This window comes from Panthera pardus, unplaced genomic scaffold (genome assembly GCF_024362965.1).
Source record: "Panthera pardus isolate Hobbes unplaced genomic scaffold, ASM2436296v1 HiC_scaffold_2, whole genome shotgun sequence".
NCBI lineage: Eukaryota > Metazoa > Chordata > Mammalia > Carnivora > Felidae > Panthera > Panthera pardus.
Genome location: NW_026526765.1, coordinates 37,291,240 through 37,312,872, shown reverse-complemented (window position 1 = coordinate 37,312,872; position 21,633 = coordinate 37,291,240). Strand labels below are relative to the sequence as shown.

At 35.6% G+C, this 21,633-nt stretch overlaps 1 protein-coding gene across 3 annotated transcripts in view; it reads right to left on the bottom strand.

The window, feature by feature from the left end:
- Window positions 1-21,633, bottom strand: part of PARP8 (poly(ADP-ribose) polymerase family member 8) — a 177,686-nt gene that overhangs the window by 56,977 nt on the left and 99,076 nt on the right. For 2 of the 3 annotated variants that reach the window (XM_019464319.2, XM_019464320.2), the window contains 6 exons: window positions 16,945-17,034; window positions 16,281-16,351; window positions 14,095-14,172; window positions 12,236-12,330; window positions 2,671-2,731; window positions 2,104-2,194 (listed from right to left, as the gene is read on the bottom strand). In XM_019464319.2, the coding sequence (XP_019319864.1) occupies window positions 2,104-2,194; window positions 2,671-2,731; window positions 12,236-12,330; window positions 14,095-14,172; window positions 16,281-16,351; window positions 16,945-17,034 (486 nt within the window). Of the gene's footprint in view, window positions 1-2,103; window positions 2,195-2,670; window positions 2,732-12,235; window positions 12,331-14,094; window positions 14,173-16,280; window positions 16,352-16,944; window positions 17,035-19,073; window positions 19,283-21,633 lie in introns of those variants that run through there. The other variant, XM_053906983.1, reaches the window with a different exon arrangement.

The following is a 21,633-nucleotide window of genomic DNA, read 5'->3' as shown; positions in this document are numbered from 1 at the left end:
CATAAAAGTATGCCACATTTTCATCTCACACAGACGGAATAGGGTGAGCAGAGATGAACTGACCCAATTTTGTTTCTAACTCTGATAATTAAAAAAAAAAAAAAAGGTCAGACATGAGAGTTTCTTTTTCTTCTAATCACCATCAGAATAAAATCGAGTGGCCACGTATCAAATCCCTAAAGAAAGAAAAAAACAGCCATATAGCAGAGTATCTAGGAAAAGTGCAAAAACACATACACCTGGAAGGTGGAATATTATGCAGAGATTACAAATTATTCTATTTTAGAAATTCAATGACTTGAAGACAGTTTCATGACACTACATTAAGGTGCGTAATTCTACAATTCAATGTTAACTTTATGAAAACAAACCATGTGTGCACAGAAAAGAGGAACACCAAACTATTTACAGTATTCTCAGTATAGAGGAATTATGAGTAATTCCTTTTCTTCCTTATTACATTTTTATACATTTTTATACATTTTTAAATAATCACAATAAAAATATGTAACATCTATTTGTCTTTGCCTGGTGTTAAATCATGTCATGTTATTTACATGAAGCGTTGACTACTGAAGTAGAAATCATTGTCTCATTATGCAAAAACAGAAAAGAAGTGACTCAACAGAAACTTTTTCAAAATGAGAGACCTTCCTATATATTCATCAACTTGAAAGGTCAGATATTTTTCTTATGTAAGAACTAACAGTAGATATAAGTTCTTTAATACGCCTAAGGAAAACGTGCCAACATCACAGTAAAGTACACGTGAAGATGGCCATGACTTTAAGAAGTGATTCTAGGTGCGTTTTCAACTGCTTTGATCAATACAATCCAGTGGAAGATTCACTGTGCTTCTTTCCAGGTAACATCCACATCCTGTCTCTGGGAACACTTGCTTTTGGACAACAGCCAGTCATCATGCTACAAGAAGCCTAAACCACATGAAGAAGCCATGTGGATGCAAGGTCAACACTCAAGTCAAGAGGCCCCAGCTGATATCCAAGATGATACATGCATCAATTACTAGATATCTCAAAGTCCAGCATCTTGGGCATCCAACCCAGCAGAGCCTTTCAACGGACATACGCTCCACCTACCATCTGACTTCAAAAGCATGAGGGACTCCAGTTGAGTTCAAACAACAGAGAGAGACAGTAAATTGTTTTAAGCCACTAAGTTTTGGGGTGGTTTGTTGTGCGGCAGTATATAACTGGAAGACACGAGTAGATACAGCGTATGTGTGTGTATGCATGTGTAGACACGTGCACGCCCATCTGAATACATGCACAGGCATGTGTATTTGTATGGGAAATATATCTTAATCTAGTAAGTCTTGTCAAGATTTAATAACAGCATCCTTTGTTGTAAATAGTTATCACTTGAGAAAGAACGAAATCATCCCTTAAGACAGTGGAAAAAAAGAGGCGCCTGGGTGATTAGGTGTCCGACTTCGGCTCAAGTCATGATCTCACAGTTCATGGGTTCAAGCCCCATGGTGGGCTCTGTGCTGACAGCTCAGAGGTTAGAGGCTGCTTCTGATTCTGTGTGTGTGTGTGTGTGTGTGTGTGTGTGTGTGTGTGTGTGTGTCTGCCCCTCCCCTGCTCATGCTTGGCCTCTCTCTCTCTCTCAAAAATAAACATTAAAAAAAAATTTAAAAAAGATAATGGAAAACAAAAATATTACTAAGATCTCTATTTTCAAAAATAGAAGTAGGTTATATTTATAGTTACACTAAATTCATCAGTAATCAGAGGTGGGATAAGTAAACATTAAAATTAAATCTCAGAATCAGGGGCAAAAATAATTAAATCTAAGAGCAATCCAAAATATACTTACTGAGCTTGTATGCAAAGTTCTCTTTTAGGTTTTACTGTGTTTGTTTCACAGGAACTTTTGAACTTCTGAAATCTAAAACTAAAACGTTACATGTTTCTGTTTCCATTAAATTACAAAAGCAATAAACCACCTTTGTCAGGATGCAAGTATACTTAAATACCATTATCAAGATAGCTGCCAATTATGTTCATAATTACCAGATGAACATTTTGCTTAATGCACAATTAATTCATATTTAAAATAATACATAGAAGGAAAACTAACCTGGACCATTTAAATACTGTGTAAGTGAACAGTGTAGTCGGACAATTATAGGTTCTGTTCGAATTACTTCCCAAGCCACAGCAATCTCCTCCTGTGCAAATATGTCAAAAGACAAATTAGTCATCTTTTAAAATTCTTAATTGTTTTCCCAAAATGAAAAAAAATTTTGATTTTGAAGAAATACATAAATCATTAAGGCTCACAAATTACCTCAAAACCTATTGGTTTGGAAAAGAAAGTCAAAGTATTCTTAATTTTTGCCTCCTACATTTGAAAATTAAAGTGAAAATTTAAGACATAATGAAATATTATAATAAGAGCCCATAAGTTTCAGAATATATTAAAAGAAACAATGAAATATATATGTATGTATTTATATATATATAAAACATATTTATTTATTTATTTATGTGTATACCAAATCTGTTTCTTCAGCCATAGTATTTCTTTATAATCACTTTAACAAAATCAGTATGTAACTAATAAGAGAAACAAATATTAAATTTCTTCCGACAGTAAAAATAAGTGTTTAAATGTACCAATCATATTGTATAAAGTGATACTTACGTCAAGAAAGCTAACATCAATATGCAGGTCAATATCTACATCATCAATGGCTCCATATTCCCTGAAAGCAAAGATTCACACTAATTTTTACCGTGTCCTTAAAAGATAACGTGTGCAAAGTTAAGTCAAAAATTCAGTTAAGAACTCATATCCTTCGTCTCTGCCAACAGCTCAGAAGTGACCGGGGACACGAATTAACTAACTCCATGGAGTGGGACTGCTGTCTTCTGTGACTATTTATACCATCTAGACATCTTTCTATTTATATGTACAAACACTTGCACACATAAATTCAAGAATTGTTTGCTTCATAAGTTCAAACATCCCCATTTCTCTGTGGCAAATTAAGCAATCTTCTCATATGAACACTTGGTTTTCATTGTGCTCTCTGAAGAGCTGCTTCGAAGGCACTTCAAAAAGGAGTTTCTGAAGGGGTGGGGAAATAATTTACTGTCACAACAGCATGTCCACGATTTTTTCCTTCCATGCTAAACATCAGTGGTTCTGAAACGGACCCAGGTGTTCTGCCACTTAAATGTCATTACGTTCTGACAGGCAGCTCTAGAAGTCTGATACGTCAAAATTAAAGCAAGTAACAATAGTATGTGCCACATGAAGACATTCTGAAAACTACGTTTTCTCCAGCCCAGGTAGTGCGGAAACCAGCAGAGTTTTTTAAAGTTAATTAAAGAATATAAAAACAATAGTTTTTCCATGTTCTCTCTATACACGTATCTGTATTTTTTATATTTTTATAAAACTACAAAGTCACAAAGGTTATACCAGTGCGGGATAGAATTATACAGATAACTGAAATGATAAACATTAAGCACTTATGTGCCAGAAATTAACCTAAGGATTTTACCTACATGTGATCATAGCGCACTATAGATACTACCTACCACCTCTAACTCCTATATGCATTAACTGAGTCCCTAACTTACCCATCATCACTTTGTAGATAGCCAAGATTTAAACACATATATTCTATTTATTTATGCAGGTGATTAATCAGTTCAATATTCAATACACTATCACTCTGTTGGAAACCAAGTCAATTATTAATGGATGTTCTCATTAGGTCCTCAAAGCCTTATGACAAGGATACGATTATTATCCTCATTGGTAAATGAAGACATTGAGGTTTAGAGTCTTGAAATCAGATACCAAGGAGCAGATAAGGAGTCAGTGGGGAAGTCAGGCATTCATGTCCAATTTCAAAGCTGTGTATAGTATCTGGCACACAGTAAGTACTCAATGACAATTTCTGTGTATTATATATTCAAGTAAAGCTAACATAATACACAACTGTGGCACTTGTATGGGGTTCAGAGAAGACATCTTTAATGATTAAATGTTTTTTTGTAATTTGACGGATAAAGGAATCAAAGGGGTTTGTGATGTTTGATGTCTGTGACACACAAAAAGCAGCATATTACAATATAAAAACTTAGCCTCTGTAGTTTCTCCATTGCCCCCTTAAAAATATATCAAAACCCTGACCACGTTTTCATTGTTTATGAAATTATACTTTTTGTTCTTTCATATAATATTTTTAGATTACATAAAGAACAAAAGGGATAAAAATGATTCACATAGGAATTAATTTTTCAAAAACATTGCATGGATCAAAACATCTGTGTTATTCATAAAGGATAAGAATATAACCTTATGCAAATTAGGACATGATTTGACATGCACATTTAGATACAAAGATCTACCCATTTATTTATGAAATTACACAGACACTATGGCAAGAATAAGGACCAAGGAGGGGCACCTGGGTGGCTCAGTCGGTTAAGCGTCCGACTTCGGCTCAGGTCATGATCTCACAGTCTGTGAGTTCGAGCCCCACGTCGGGCTCTGTGCTGACAGCTCAGAGCCTGGAGCCCATTTCAGATTCTGTGTCTCCCTCTCTCTCTGCCCCTCCCCTGTTCATGCTCTGTCTCTCTCTGTTTCAAAAATAAATAAACATTAAAAAAAATTTTTTTTTTAAAAGAATAAGGACCAAGGAAATAAACCATCTCTTTAATGCCTCTGGTTCAGGGGTCAGTAAAGTTTCTGTGCAAAGGTCATGACAGTATTTTAGTTTTCAGGCCTTTTCTGATCTCTGTCACATATTCATCTTTGTTTTTGTTCTTCTTTAAACCTTTTAAAAAGCAAACACTATCTATGGCTCACAGGCTATTCAAAAACAGGACCCTTGACCCAGTGGTCATAATTTGCGGACCCTAAACGTCAGCAAATTATTCATAAACATAAAAGTCCAGTACCTTTTGTTAGGTAAGTTAAAAGGAAGAACCACTAAATGTAATGATGAGGATCAATTATTAATGATGTTCAACAGATGTTTAAGTGGGGTGAAAATTGTAACAAATATGTGGGAACCTTTGCCCAGGAGGATATTTGTTAGGTGCAGAAATTGGGGTAAGAAATGAATATTGAATAATAAGGAAAGAAATAAACTATAGCACACTGGTATGATTAAAACAATCTTTTTACCCAATATTCAAGAAGTTGATATAAAAATATTTCCTACCCTGAGGGAAATGTTCCAAAATGGACTATTTGGAGCAAGCAGATTACCAAAAATGCATCAAAATGAAAAAATGTTTTTAAGTAAAATCGAAATACCAAAAAAGTAAAAAAAAAAAAAAAGAAAAGAAAAGAAAAAAGTATTTACATGTTAACTATAGATTGTGGGTAAAACTTATTTTGTAAGAAATGTTATGTTTTCTAAAAACATATCTATTTTTTCTGATTATAAAGGTAGTATAGGCTCATTTCATAAAATGCCAGAAACAGAAAAACAAACAAAAAGCAATGTGTCATACTACGACTCAGAGACAGTTATTTTTACATCTCATTCCATAAAGATATATATATGGAAATATATGTACAAGGATAATGTGGTATACAAAAATTTTTGTCCTTCTCTATCACTTCTTCTAAAATGAGTGTTTTTCTATATGATAAAATCCTCTTCAAAATTATAAAAAAAAAATGGTTGTATTTGTATAAATACAATTGTATAACAAAACAATTATACAATTATTCGGTTGCTGTTGATGTTTTTTACACTATAAATATGGATAAAAAAAGTCTCTAGATAAAAATCTATGTGCATCTGTATTCTCATAGAATAATTTCTAGAATTACTGGGTGAAATAAATAATAGAAGTATATTCAAATAGAACTATATATATAATAACTATATAGAATAGAAAACAGAATACAATTGCATAGAAAACTATGCAATTATATATACATACACTATGTATGACAATATATATATATATAACTATATATATATATCTATGTATGTTATTTAACATACTAACTATATATATTAACTATATATGTTAAGTATATGTGTTTTTTAGTACTATACACACTAACTGTGTATGTTATTTAATTACTATTTTAAAAAGTTATGGCCATCTGCAATCACAGCAGGCTATCACAGTGACCATTTCCCACATCCTCATCATCACCAGGCATTTGTTTCCTCTCGTCATTGCCATCTTCACAAGGGAGAATAACTTCTGTCTGGATTTAGTTACAATGGTAAGACTCTGGTGCACTCAGAGGCAGAGAAGGGAATCACAGACAACAAACACCAGGAAGAACCTTACCCACAGCTGCTTTCTTCAGAGTTTTCCAGACTTCAGCAGAACTTATCACACAGTTATGATGAGACAGTGGCATGTATTCTTTTAAAACCTTTAATATGTGAATTTTAAAGTATTCTTTATATGATTTCTTCCATACTTTTGTGGTTAGTATCTTCCCAATGTCTAATACTATCAATTTATTTCAACAACAACAAAAAGAAGGAAATAAAGGTTTACAAGTGCTTTCCCCTCACCACCACAGAGCACAAACACAGAATTCTAAGGAGGCAGAGGCATTAAAGGTTTGCAATTAAGTGGATTCTGCAGGTGTAGATCTGTAAATAGTTACGCTTTTTGTTTTTATGCCACACTTCAGAGAATTCACAACAGCTCTGCATATATGCAAACCAATTTCCGTTGTGATGCCCTCTTTATATAATGCCAGTAATTTCACATTTCCCGCTGTGAGATGACAAAGCGTGATTACAGTTTGTCCAGATGCAGCGACCCAGTCATCAGGATTGCTTCTATATCTGAATAACTTTCAGTTGCCCCGGATCTCATGAATAGCAAATGCAGAATCAAGTCAAAAGCCTGAAATATGAATGCAACTTGAATTGTGAAGCCAGATATCTGATTGTGTCCTGAATGCTGTATTGGGTTTATAATAACTCAAAATAATTTCATGTACTGCCTATATTTATTCACTGTGAAAAGATCACATCAAATTGAACCTGAATACTTTTTCAAGATAAAGGGAACAACACAGAAATGATCTGATGTAGTTGTTACACCCTGGAACTGAGAAAGGACTATTCCACAATTTTTTTCAGACCTCTGAGCTACTCTTTGGGCAGAAATCTGGTTATTTGATGTTAGGTACTTAACACGTGACAGTTCATTTAAGAACATATGTATGAAATATATTTTTCTATGAATGTGTATTTTTGAGGGCACTACATGAAATCTTGGCAATTCGCCCTTTTATTTTTTAATGGAACTAACCAAGACAGCATCCTTTTTAATGAGATACAACATACATTACATAATCAATATATTAAATGTCAGACCGTCTATGCTGGTCCTTCATTCTCTGTAAAACTATATATAGCTTATTCATTATACTGTCGTGATGTTTTATAATACTATTTGATCAAAATTAGTGATTGTGCAGGTTATCAAAATATATTCTAGATATCTTAACCTTCCCTTGACATGTACACATGCATACACGAAACTTTACCACAGGTCCTTGGGAAATAAAACTCTATCACTATTTAGTTAATTCTTGTAGCCAATGACTGGTCAGTTATATTTTGAGAAGCAACATATTTTGTGAAGAAACATACACCTTCTTATGACATCTGAAACTCAACAGCTTGCATGTCTGTCTCCGCATGCCTACTCAATGTGTGTTTTTTGCTCAGTGTGGGAGAGATGTTTGTGAATGGGCCAAGAAATATGCAAACTCAGTAGTCAGAAAGAAATCTGGCAGATGAAAGCATTTGCAAGATCGTATCCAAAGTGTTCTGAAGTTTCTCTAAAAGGCAACAGGACTGAGAGAATTTAAAAACTAGCTCCAGATTAAAAAAGGAAGCCCATATAAAGTGATAGTGTGTAAGAGGTTACAGTTGCTACAACTCCCCCTCAGCTTAAAAAAATCTTGGTTTTGCTTGAAGAAAGTACAAGTGACTGTCTGGGAGGTGACATTCTGAAGCTTTTCATCTAGATTATGGCCAGCGTTTTTGGAAAATACTCTCCTCTTTGTTTCTTCTATGTGCCTCCTGTCATCACTTTCCCTGCTTTTCAGTCAGACCATTTTTCTGAAGGCTCTAGAGGTGGGGCTGGGAGAATTAACATTCTGGAAAGGACACTGCAAACGTCCCCGCCAGACCTTTTGATGAATGACGTACTTCAACGTAGGTTAAGTATGTTGTAGTAACAAACTTCTTCAAATGGCAGTGGTTTAATGCAAAAAAAGATGTGTATCTCACTCACACTACATAGTTACTATGGAACCAGAGGGCGGAGAGGAGATGCTACTTCACTGTGGTCACCAAGGAGCCCGGAGTGATGGAGTCAGGGGGGAAACAGGAAACCCTGCTTTGGTACCTCTGCTCACACTTCACTAGCCAAAACTAGCTGTGCCCACACGTAGTATTAAAAGGGGCAGGGAAATAAAATTCTGCCACATGCCGGAGAGCAGGAACCAGATCAGTAAGTGGTCTTACTGGTCACTACAAATGGAAATACATAAACCCAGAGAAAGTGGTCTGTACCAATTTATGTGGGGGTTTTTTCCCCTTCCCTCCCCCTCTCCCTCCTTTCTCTGTCTCCCTCTTTTTCCCTTAAGGAGGTATGTGAGCCTGAATACCGTAGTGTCATCACCTCAAACCTTAAAAACTCCTCAGAATGCCCTGTCCTCTAGAAGCTCAATTCCCAAAGGCCCTGTTACAACTGTCCATCCCCAGAAAGTAATCAAAACACAGAAGAGTCACAGTCTTGCAATCTTCCAACCTTCATTAAGCATCAGGCACAATCAAAAGATTTTATTTTTAAAAGGTTTTATATTACTCCTGTGGCTTCACCTTTTAAAGCAGAAGATGGTATAATTATAAAGCAAAGGTTATTTCACAGGGGCTGGAAGTTTGAAGCGCCCTAAGCAAATTGTCAGAATCATTTCATTCCTGACTAAATGAGAATTTTGTGACTTGTAATTCGCTTCACCTTTCTAAAAATATTAATCTCAAAGTGTTTTCAGATGGCACTGATCAAATCCTTTTTTTTTTTTTTGTAAATACAGGACTATAGGAGAAAATTTATAATGAAAAACATAAATATATCTTCATTTTGCTGAATTATTCAAGATGAGACATGTTCATTCAGGCTGATAAACTAATCGTTTTTCGTGCTTTTCCCAGAGACCTAACTCACTTCCAATACAAGAGCCTATGGATTGGAATTGTCACCAATGTTTAGAATCACAGTTTGATATAGCCAGGATTCTGCTTTTGAATGATATGGCCATGTACAGCAGAAATTACTTAAGTAATAAACTGGTCATTAGTTTCTGTTTCTGTATCCTCCTTCAACTGACTTTAAGAGGTTTTGTCTCAAGTGAAGCAATCCTAGTTATTTCCATCTCTTGAAGAGAACTTAGATGTGGTTAGCTGCCTTTCTCATTAGGTGTCACATAAAAAAAAAATGACACCAAATAGCCTATTATGTATATAGAGGTACTTTTGTTCTTCAAACTCCATTAAGTTCTTATAAACCTCAATTAAGTAAAAGAACAGCTAATTAGAACAGTCTGTTTTCAACAGACTAAGAACTTTGCAAGGAAGAAGATTCCAGGACCTTATGCCTAACTACTGCCTTTGCCATGTGCCCAAGCCTTAGTATTTCATCCTACACAGTAAATTCATTCGTATTTATTTCAAGTAAATCAGACTAGTCCTGCTGTGATTCATACTTTATACCATGAGGCCTCTGGGAGGTTATATATTCGGGAAACATCCTCTGTAGATAGAGTAAGTCTACAGCAGGCAGGAACATGGCTTATATGCATGAAGATTCAAATTGAATCAAAACTTGTAAGTGAAATATGGAAGAGGGAAACAAAATCAAACTCTGTGACTTTAGATATTTCATTTGAATGAAATTCCAAATATTTATCCAATTTCAAGAGTTGATAAATTATCAATAATTTTATTAATAATGGAAAATACTAATAGAGATGATCATTGGTACTTAATAAATTCTTGCTGAAGAAACAAACAAATTCACATACACACACACACACACACACACACACACACACACACACATATATATATATATACACACACACACACACACATAACAGTATAGTTAGAGCTTAGACAGCATGGAAATATGTATTTAAAAAATCCTTCACTATATGAGCAATCAACATGTGCTAAGGTAATCCTCCCCCAAAATACGTATTTCAAATGAAAAGAAGTCGAATTGCATGTTGAATTCTATGATTAATTGTATCCATTTTTTTAGTGGGGGAGGGGATTAAATCACTGTGATCAAAGTTTTAAGCTGTTAAGCAAATTCTGACTCAAGTTAAAAAATTAGTCATTGTTTTATATTATTTTTTGATTAAATCCCTAATGCCTTCTTCATTTATTTGTTCTAACACACTTACTGAATATCCACATTCCCTAGCCTGGAGCCATAGCAGAGATCAACTGAGATATAATTGCAGCTCATTTGCTAAAACCTTGAAAATTGCAAATATTTGCTTTTCCAAATATAATCCCAATCATTCTCACTCAACTGCAACCTACCAGAGCTCTGGGAGTGGGAAAGAGTGGATCAGTGCATACAACCCCAGCTTATTTAGGCTGCAGGTGGTGGTGAGTTTGTTTCTGAAGTTAAAATGAAACATTTGACAATTATAAATTTTAGTTGTGTGGTACTTTCCAACTTAAAGTATTTGTTTGCTCTCTCCAAATCTGGGTATGTCCATGGAAGAGAATGCAACCAGATAATGTGAACATCTTTCATGGATGTCACTGGAACTGATCAAGAATCATCAGCCCATATTTCACATAGTCCCCTGGGCTATATTAAGTACCAAAATACAAGCATGGTTAAAAACCAAAACAAAACAAAATAAAGCGAATAACAAAAAGTGCGCTGTCCCAGGGGCACCTGGGTGGCTTAGTCGGTTGAGTGTCTGACTCTTGGTTTCGGCTCAGGTCATGACTTCACGGTTTGTGGGATCGAGCCCTGGGCCAAACTCAGAGCCGACAGCAAGGAGCCTGCTTGGGATTCTCTCTCTCCACCCCCCCCGCCCCCCCACCTCCCATGCACCGGCGCATACACTCTCTCTCTCAAAATAAATAAACTTTAAAAACCAACTGCACTGTCCCAGCAGTCACATAAGTTAGGATGAGGAGGGGAAGTAAAGCAATAATGACAGGATATGAGAAGTATAATAAATGAGGATAGAGCCAAATGTGATGGGAGTCTGAAGGAAAGAACAACTAACCTGCAGTGGAGATTCAAAGAAGGCTCAAGGAGTAGGTGGCCTTTGGACTGTGGCTTGAATAACAACAGCAGTGGGGTTGAGAGTGAAGCACCTCTTGGTAAGAAACAAGTTCAGATAAATGCCCAGGGTCAAGAGGGATCACAGAGAACTGGAGGATGGGGGCATTTGTGGTTTGGGTGGGCAAGGTGGGAACCCAGGGCAGGCTGGGATAGGGCTCTGGAATTCCACTGCAAAGTTGAAGGCTGCTCTTTAGGCAAAGAGAAAGAATCTGAAATTATCTGATCTGATTCATGGAGGGAAACTAAGATAGTGGCAGGAAAGAGTTTCTTTTTCAAATGAAGGAGAAAAAAAAAAAGTAAAGATAGTGGGGTCTTCTGAATAATTAAAAGCAATAAATAATGGTCCAAAATTTATCACCAAATTATATATTAAGTAACTGAAAGATAAACTACATTGTCATTCAAACAAACACTCTGCAAATTTATGTCCCTTTTTTCCTTTCTTTTTTTGGGGTCAGATCACATCACAGTGTGATCTCTGGACCTCAGTCGTTAATGCATTATTGACTTTTATTGTTCACGTGCATGTGCCCTTGATTTATGATTAACAGCACGGACCCAGCTGGCTAAATCTATTACAGGATTTGATTACGACGCTATTTAAGACTGATATTTTATCGAACTAACTCTCCAAATTAACTAATTTTTTAATGCATCAATGTACCCTTAAACCACATGTACCCAAAACAAAAATCCTTACAGCCATAAACATACTATCTTGTGTAAGTAAAAACACAGCAGAATGTCCTCAGAACTTTCAAATATAATTAAGCCCAAGAATACTTCCACTTAAACAATGCAACAGAAAAATCCCAATGACTGGCTTACCAAATTGTTTCAATTTTTATTCACGAGAGGTATTTATTTACCTGAGAGAAACTGCATGTGGCCCATATATCTCTCTCACTGCTGACAAATCAGCTTCAAGCTGTGGGTGCTTGTGCAGTTCCCCGTCATAGTTCACCTGATGGAAAGGGATGGTTTAGAAATGACTTAGGGATGAAGAGAATCAAAAGAATCAAATACAAACCATCTCTTGGACAGGTGTTACCCTGCAGGTTGTGCCATAGACATTTCTCACTGAAAAATACAGAGAATACAGCAGTATATTCGCTAAAGTTCATAGGTTCACCTATGTCTAGTATAACTTAGTATGCTTGAAAGGAAAATTAGACTACCTTGATATGGGGAAAAGATCAATGTTAAAAAGAATGAAGTAGTGGCTGGCAGATAATCTGAAAACTTCTAGACTGAATATCTATACTGAGAAAAAGCATTTACTTCCCCTCTGCAAATACTAGCTGTGTAAACAAAAATCCAAACTGGAAGGATTATTTTGCATAATGTTGAAGTGCAACACTGGTTAGAGAATCATTAGGAAAAGTATCCCATTGCTGGACGGGCATTCTTGGAGAGAAGAAGCCCAGTTGTATGTATATGTTCACGCCTCTGCAGCCTTGTTTATGCTACATTGATAAATTACTGGTTTTTGATTCCAGAAAAGTAAACTGACTTGCATTCTTCTACACAATAATAAATTTGGCTTTAAAATACCACTCTAACATACTACCTTCCCATTACACTATCCAAGTTACAAAGCTATTTGATCAAGGGGTGCCAGGGTGGCTCAGTCAATTAAGTGTCCAATTTCGGCTCAGGTCATGATCTCACAGTTCATAGGTTTGAGTCCCGCATCAGGTTCTGTGCTGACAGCTCGGAGCCTGGAGCCTGCTTCAAATTCTGTGTCTTCCTCTCTCTCTGCCCCTCCCCTGCTCACAAGAGAGCTCTCTCTCTCTCTCTTAAAAAATGAATAAACATTAAAAAAACACTTTTTTTAATTAAAAAAAACAAACAAACATAACAAAGCTTTTTGATCAAGGAATTTACAGAAACATGGAGCACCTGGGTGGCTCAGTCAGTTAAGGGTCTGACCCCTGGTTTTGGCTCAGGTCATTATCTCATGGTCTGTGAGATGGAGCCTGCTTGGGATTCTCGATCTCCCTCTCTCTCTCTGCCCTTCCCCCACTAGCTCAATCTCTCTCTCTCTCTCTCTCTCAAAATAAATAAACTTAAAAATAATTTTTTAAAAAAGTTTACAGAAACGGAACAAGATGCCTTACATAGCCAAATCCTAAAAGCAACTCCACGGTTTAAAATTTTAACATGATCCTGGAAAAATAGTGAATTCTTTTATATATGCGGCTATGCCATTCTCATATATATATAAATTATGATGTTTCTTCATCAACATGTTTCAACAAACACTTTACAACAGTGTAAGAGTAAAAGACAATGAATACAAACATTAAGGATGCTCAGTAATGAGGGACCATCAACATTGATAAAGGTTAATCATCTATTTAAAACTAACCATCCATCCATGCTTTTGTTAGAAGTGTCATCATTTCAAAATAATGACTGAACCCAATATGCTTAAGAAATATAAAAGTCAAAAAACTTTTATTTTATGATACAATGCTGCTGCCTGCAAAATCTCAGTGATGAAGCAAGACAACTTCAGTGTGAGTGATTACAGTCAAAGAGTTGCAAAAGTAACCTTGATTTCTGAAAATATGTAGAAATGAGAAACGGAGAAATTATATAGGTTTCCAAGTTAGCTCAAGAACTAACACACAGGTCTCTCAGATCACAAGCACAGATTTTCACTAGGGCGTAAGGGCTACTGCGAACTCTGCGAGTGGGTATTTGACGGGTCTGATGTGCTTACCTGTCCTCCATAATAAAATTCTTCAGAATCATTATCACCTTCGGAATCTTCTTCCACCGTACTATTTTGTCTTGACTCCTTAAATAACAGATTAAGAAAAGAATTTTAATGGTCAGATTAGCTTACCTTCTTTTGAAAAGAAAGTAGCAAGTGGCCATAATAGATAGGTCTTGTGCTTGCTTATCACATGGATTTTATATAAAAAACGTGTGTGGTGTAGTACAAGCCAAAAACAAAAGGCAGTAAGAGACAGTTTTGTCAGTGTAGTAAGCTTTATTGTACATCTTTTTTAAAAGTTCTATTTCATTGATTTTGAGTTGTACAATTTACTATTTGATGTTTACATAAAACTATGTGTCATCAACTACAACTTTGGTTTTGTTCTGATAAAAACATCTGACAAGTTCATACTGATTCAATTGGTTATTAAAAAGTTCCTCAGCATTGGGGCGCCCGGGTGGCTCTGTCAGTTAAGACTCAGAGTTCGGCTCAGGTCATGATCTCGTAGTTTCTGAGTTCATACTGATTCAATTGTTTACTAAAAAGTTCCTCAGCCCTGGGGCGACTGGGTGGCTCAGTCAGTTAAGACTCAGAGTTTGGATCAGGTCGTGATCTCGTGGTTTTCAAGTTCGAGCCGTGCATCGGGCCCTGTGCTGACAGCTCAGAGCCTGGAGCCTGCTTCAGATTCTGTGTGTGTCTCTCTCTCTCTGCCCCTGCCCCATTCATGCTCTGTCTCTCTCTCTCTCTCTCTCCCTCTCCCTCAAAAATAAACATTAAAAAAAAAAAAGTTCCTCAGCATTATTTATTTATCCCTGACCGTGCTCACTTCCACTGCCAACTCTACATAATGGTATGAAATAAAAGACACTCGAACTCCAATAATATAAAAATCAAATTATGAAAATAAATATGAATTACATTATGAAGAGAACTTTCTACATACAGAAATTATTTACTTTAGATTTCAGATTTCAAAAGGATGTTTAATTAAATATGCTTGAACTTGAAGTCTGAGTTTCTAATTAATGGAACCACATATGCTTTGTGTCTGAAGTTCAAACAGTAAAATTTTACCTAAAGTAACTAATGATGATATTCCCATACCCGGCAGGCTCTGTTAAAATAATTAGGAGAAAGGCAAATCCCATTAGACACAGGAATCTATCAACCCAATGTTTTGGAATCGTTTCTAAATTTCTAGACCAAATTTCAAATTCTTAAGGAAAATGAAAAACCAACAAAAGGGAATTTGGGTTTTATAAAATGCTAACAGATTTGGGTTTGGGGGCCAGTATTGCTAAATCTGTGGTTCTCGCTGTGGATGAAGGAGAGTAGAGGGAACGATACAATACTAAGGGGCGGGGCGGGGGGGGGGGGGGAGTTTGTTCCGGGTGCGTAGTTTGAAAAGCAAAAAATTGTCAGTCCTGTTGCACTCATCTTGTTTTTTTTAACACCCCAGTGTTTATTGACTGATTCTAGCAGATTTTTTAAAGGTGAGGAAGGGGTAGCAGGAATTTGTCATTGATGTTGTTTTAACATTGGCCACTAATAATAAGACTATATACCCATTCTCTTTGCTACCTTAGGTAAAGAGATCACCTTTTACAAATGAAATGGTAAGGGTTCCACATGCAGCTGTTAGAACTGTAAGTTACAGAAGATGCTCCTCAGTCAACTACATTACTTGACCAAATACAGAGAATAAGTTAAGCTTTGTGTGCACTTGATTTAGATTTAAGCCAGACATTCTTTCTGTTAAAGGCAGCTTCCTTCTCAGGGTTAATTCTAGGTCACTACCCTTCCCTATACTTAAGTCTCTTGGCCACAAGCCTGTGCTTCATACACTATATGCAGTCTTTTTTTTTTTTAATTTTTTTAAATGTTAATTTATTTTTCAGACAGAGAGAGACAGAACATGAATGGGGGAAGGGCAGAGAGAGAGGGAGACACAGAATCCGAAGCAGGCTCCAACTCCAAGCTGTCAGCAAAGAGCCCAATGCAGGGCTCGAACTCACGGACCGTGAGATCATGACCTGAGCCGAAGTCCGAAGTTCAACCGACTGAGCCACCCAGGCGCCCCTACAGTCTTAACCTAAATAGCAATGATATTAACTATAAATACAAGGTAAGTTTAAAATGTATTCTGTTTTGAATAAAGTATAAAATATGAAATGTAATCTCCATACCTCTCCATTTTCCTTCTGTAATTTTGATTTTATGGATAAGCAACAGTTAATGTCATTTGTCTTCCTTAATTCTGAAAGAAAGTTATAAAACATCATTTATAAAACATCACTTTAGTTTTCAGCAGGCTATTTATCAAATATTTATAAGTTTCAGTATAAAAACACGCCTCAGGTGATTCTCTCTTTGCCAAAAGATTAAGGAATGTTTTATAATTATATTATGTTAGGAAGTTACATGATACATAAGCTATTCTGATTTTTTCATTGCCCATCAAAATACGGTCAAACCAAAGTGCCACTACACAGACCCCTTCAGCTCTCGTTTATGTATTTCATGGGATCTACATTGCCTTAAGTAAGCTTTTTAAATATTCATTTTGTCTACCAGTGTCATTATGCATGGAATATTTTCATAAGAGCAAATATCAACACAATGCATTTAAACAGGGCTTTTTTAAAGTAGTGTAAATTTATGTGTTTAAAAAACTGTTGAAAAACAAACTAATGCAAGTTAGACAGAAAATTTGTATGGGACACCAGATTTATAGATGCTGGAGATAAATATCTGTTACATGGGCTAAAAGAACAAAAATAAGTAAATAAAGCTACCTATAGCCAAGAAAACATTAATCTAGAGTTTAAAAAAACAGTATATTCCTATTACCTGTTGCTATCCGGTGGAAAATTATCGGAATTGGCTCCGTAGTAACTAATACGTCTTCATCATTTTCTGAACTTGACACATACGTATTATCTGCAAAGAAATATGGACAATTAAAGGCATGGTAACCAAAAAAAACAAAGCCTTTATTAAAAAAAGTTAAATTATATCCACATCGCTTCCATCACTCAGGAAGCACATACTACTGCTCTGGTTAATCTCAGAAAAAATTAAGTATACATGATTTATCACAGATTTACATGTGATTTAATTTTAAATGGCCTCTTCAAAGACACTTGTGTCTCCTAGAGAAATACAGACTGCGGATAGGGACTGTTCCCCAAACAGGAAGCAGATACTGGGAGAAAGCTAAAACAAGAACATTTGGTACAATAAAAAAATTCAATATCAAGTCATTAAAAAAACTGAACCAAAGCCTTGGTTGAAAATCATACCTCCATATTACTCTAATGTATATTTTTAAATGATATTAAGTCTCACAATTCTTCTTCTTCCATAAATTAATTTCATTAAATAATACTAAGCAAGTTGAATGCACAGAAAACATTAAATTATTCCACAGCTTTTTTCTTCATTATTTGTTTTCTCCAGAAAAAAATATTTTAATAAATTTAGGATTTTTCCCTAAAAATACAGATCTTTGTGCATGTAATATAACACACAGCCATTTATTCTACTTTGTTCATTGACAATTACTGGGCATCTGTGAGATCGCTGTTCGTTACCAAACGCTTCACCAATTCATTAATTATGGTCCTATAATACTCTCATTGACACTGTATAAAATATAAAAAGTGTAAAATATTCCCAACAAATAATAGAAACCTGTTATCAATTTCTGCAAAAGGAAATGAGCATTCTGACAACTGACTGAATACACGATAAAAGATCTTGAGCCAAGTTTTCATAATATTGTGTCAGTACAGTGAGAACACGATCTTTAACTGATAGATATCAAAGTCACTACTTTATTTGCAAAGAAACATCTGCACTGTGTTTAGACCTTGAGTGCAGTGAGTCGAGAGTGATGTGTTCACAGCATAGTCTCAAAGACTCTCAATAGACATAAGGCTTTACTAATAATTCTGGAAGGTGAGAGGAGAGGAATGTGGATTAGATTTGAAACAAAACAGGTTTGCCTCATTACTTTGTTTTAATTACAAATTTTGCCTTGTTTCACTTTCAAGTAGCATTGAGGAGGGTGTGAGATTTTTGTGTTTATCAAGTGGGACCACAGATTAACAAACAGGTTTAATATAAATTTGTTTTAATTACTGTTTCATCACCTTGGTTGAGACTTTGACCGTTTATCTGGAGTCTCTTCTGTCAATAACCTCATACTCTGAGGTGAAAAGTAAACCCCTCTATTAAAGCCAGTATTTCAATTTCTTAAACCCTCATTCAGAGGGTTACTGATTCAAAGTTATTTGCTACTGAATCAACTCAATTAGTTTTTCCCTGTAGATAATGTATTCCTTGAAGCAAACTTACAGCGAAAAGGAGTATTAAAAATAAAAATGAGCATTAAAGGAAAAAAGTAATAGCTAAACCACCACCTAGAAGGGGAGATCCCCAAAAATCCACAAAGTGCACACAGTATCATGCAGTATCTCAGTGTCATGGACGGGAGCATTTTACTAAATCTTTAAGAGGAAAGTAAATTAGGGCATTCTGTTTATGAAAACAAGGAAGTGAATAACTCAATCTAATGGATCCAATGGCTTACGTGGTGTTGACACTACAAGGCAGTCAGCTTTGATTCAAGAGAATGTAATTTGAATTGAACGAATGAACACACGTTGCATAATGCTTTAAGACAGGATTATGCAGTCAAACACATCATTTTCTAAGAGATTTTTTTTTTTACCAGTTTGTATCTTGATCAGTGTTTAGGCATTTGAACACTTTCAATTTCTGTTTCTGGCTAAATTTACCCAAGCCAAAATGTTTTCAGGTTTCATGCCAATATCTGTTAAATCATCATTACGACATCATAGGCCCGATCAAAGAGATATATATACCTGAGTGAAAAACAGAAATGTAGGACAGTAGACAAAGCACATAAAATCTAGACCCAACTACCAACTAGCTATTGATCCCTTTTAACTAACCCATGGTTGCTTTAGTTCTAAAGTGAAGGTCTGCAGATGCTCTTTGAGGATCGTCCCAGCTGTATGAATGAATTTTGTTTTCTCTTTTCGCTGTTCTTTAAATAATCATTTCTAAACCTTCCTCAAACTATTTTGACATCTGTAATAATAAAATCATCTTTGTTTAGACATGAGAAAGTAGGACATAAAAAGGATAAGGAATGCATTTAAGGTAACAGAATGAGTCAGTGACTGAATAGAATGTTTTCAAACTCAAATTCCTTCTCTGGAATTCTCCCACTTGACTCCAGAGGTGCCAATTTTTTTTTTTTTTTTTTTTTTTGCCCCCAAAAATTCCAAGGACAGCTAGGTTCCTTAACGTGTAAGTTTTGTAGGGACCTATAGATCGTTATTAAAGGCTGTTAACAATGTGACTATTTTCTCTTCCCTGCCCTACCAGACTATGCAAGCCATTACTGGGACTTCCATGGACAACTGGGGCAAGATGGGTAGAGAGCTATGAGAAAGCATCTGTGAAACTATTTTTCCATTCTATTTCAAAGGCAACATAATTTAAGCCAAGTCATTCCATTATTCATTACTATGTACCTTCAGAAAAATAATACAATTATAATAATAATTATATCGGCTTTGTAATATAATCTGGATATCTCCCCTGAGTGTTAAATTATATAATATTTATACACTTCATATCAACCTTCAAACCAATCAACTATTATCTCTATTTTAAAGATGGGGAAGCCAAAGCTAAGAGAAATCAAACAATTTGCCCAAATTATTTAAGTAATTAAGGGGCAGCTGGGTGGCACAGTCGGTTGAGTGTCCAACTTGGGCTCAGGTCTTGATCTCATGGTTCATGAGTTCGAGCCCCATATCGGCTCTCTGCTGTCACGCAGAGCCCCCACTTCAGGTCCTGTCTCCCTCTCTCTGTCTCTCCCCTGCTTTCTCGTTCTGTCTCTCTGTCTCTCAAAAATAAATAAACAAAAAAAATTACACACGGCAAGTAAGTGGTAAAACTGTCCGAATTCAGACATCAGTTCTTTGCTATGCTTTTTTTAATATTAAAAAGCTGTCACTCAACAATCGCAATATGTTGTAAAACATAAAAAAGGGATGAGAAAATTCACACCCACCAGTAGGTGAGCCTCCTAATTAAAGGTGGGAACTGATGAGAAAAAATTCTGCTGTTCTGTTCCAGTGGAGCCAATTATCTGTGACTTGTAATATATTTGCCTTCAAAAAGCAAAAATCTGTCTACAGTATAAATTCCATAAGGAAGCACAAGTAAACCAGAAGGTTGCTCTATTTCTTCGCTGCATTTAAAAAAGCCCACATATCATTTAACATTGCATTTATGAACATGTTACTTAAAGTATACTTAATACTCAATAAAGATCTTCTTTGTTCACACAAAACAAAACTATGACATGAATTTCAATAGGTGGCACAGGTTACTTAATAAATTAAAATTATGAAGTGATAAATCTGTTCCTAAGGAAATAAACAAAGTGCCATAATCCTGAATCTGGAGGATTATGCTCATATATTTCCACAGGGCAAAGCAAGTTCCAAATTTTCAAAGCTAGATGATGAGCTAATCATTCAACCATATAATCCAGAGAAAGTAGGAAGGGAAAAGACTGAGGAACATTAGCAGAAGGAACTAATGAAGTACTACCACGATTACTGATACTAATTACTATCAAGACTTAGAAATTTTCAAAAACAACATAAAAAGCTATCTGTTTGAGTTGATTTTTACAATAAGTAAACTTTGGGGAAGAAAAACCAAAAGGAGAAAAAGACAAGAACAAATGTAAAACAATAGGTACGAGACAGGAGAAATATCCACAAAGAGGCAGATTTTCAGATGTACAGGCCGAATACGATAAAAAACTTTTTGCTACAGAAGGTGGGACATTTCACCAACACAGTGAGCTTTCATGTTTAAAAGTGACTAAGAAACAGAAAAACAAAACAGACAATAATCACGGCAGAAAAATAACAACTGCCCCAGAACCATCCCTGAAGAGATGCCAGGCTCAGAGAGATTTGCTGGCATGTTCTAGCAAATGCCAAAGAATAGCTGCATTTCTTCAGCAATGCCAACTCTTTAACAGCAAAATATATGGCAAGATGCATACGGTTCTTACGGATCAACATTAAGATGCCTGCTAAACAACCTTGTTGTTCAAAAGGAGAAAGCGTACGTGATACCTCAATAGATGTTAAGCAAGAATTTGATCAAGACTTACAACTCATTCTTAAAAAAAAAAAAAAAAGACTTGGTAAAATGAGAAAACTAGTTTTCTGAAAGTAGATGGAAACACGCTCACTAATTTTGGAAAAGAAGGACAAAGCTGCCAACTTTCACAATCATCATTAAAAATTATTCTGGAAGTTCTAGCAGTGTTATGGCAGAAAAGACACAAGGATGAATACCGGAAAGGGAGAGCAAACATAATTTGTATGCAATATTAGCTACCTGAGAAATCAAGTGTATTAACTGAACTTTTAATGCAAATAAATGTAGATTAAAATTTAATAAAATGGGTAAAAT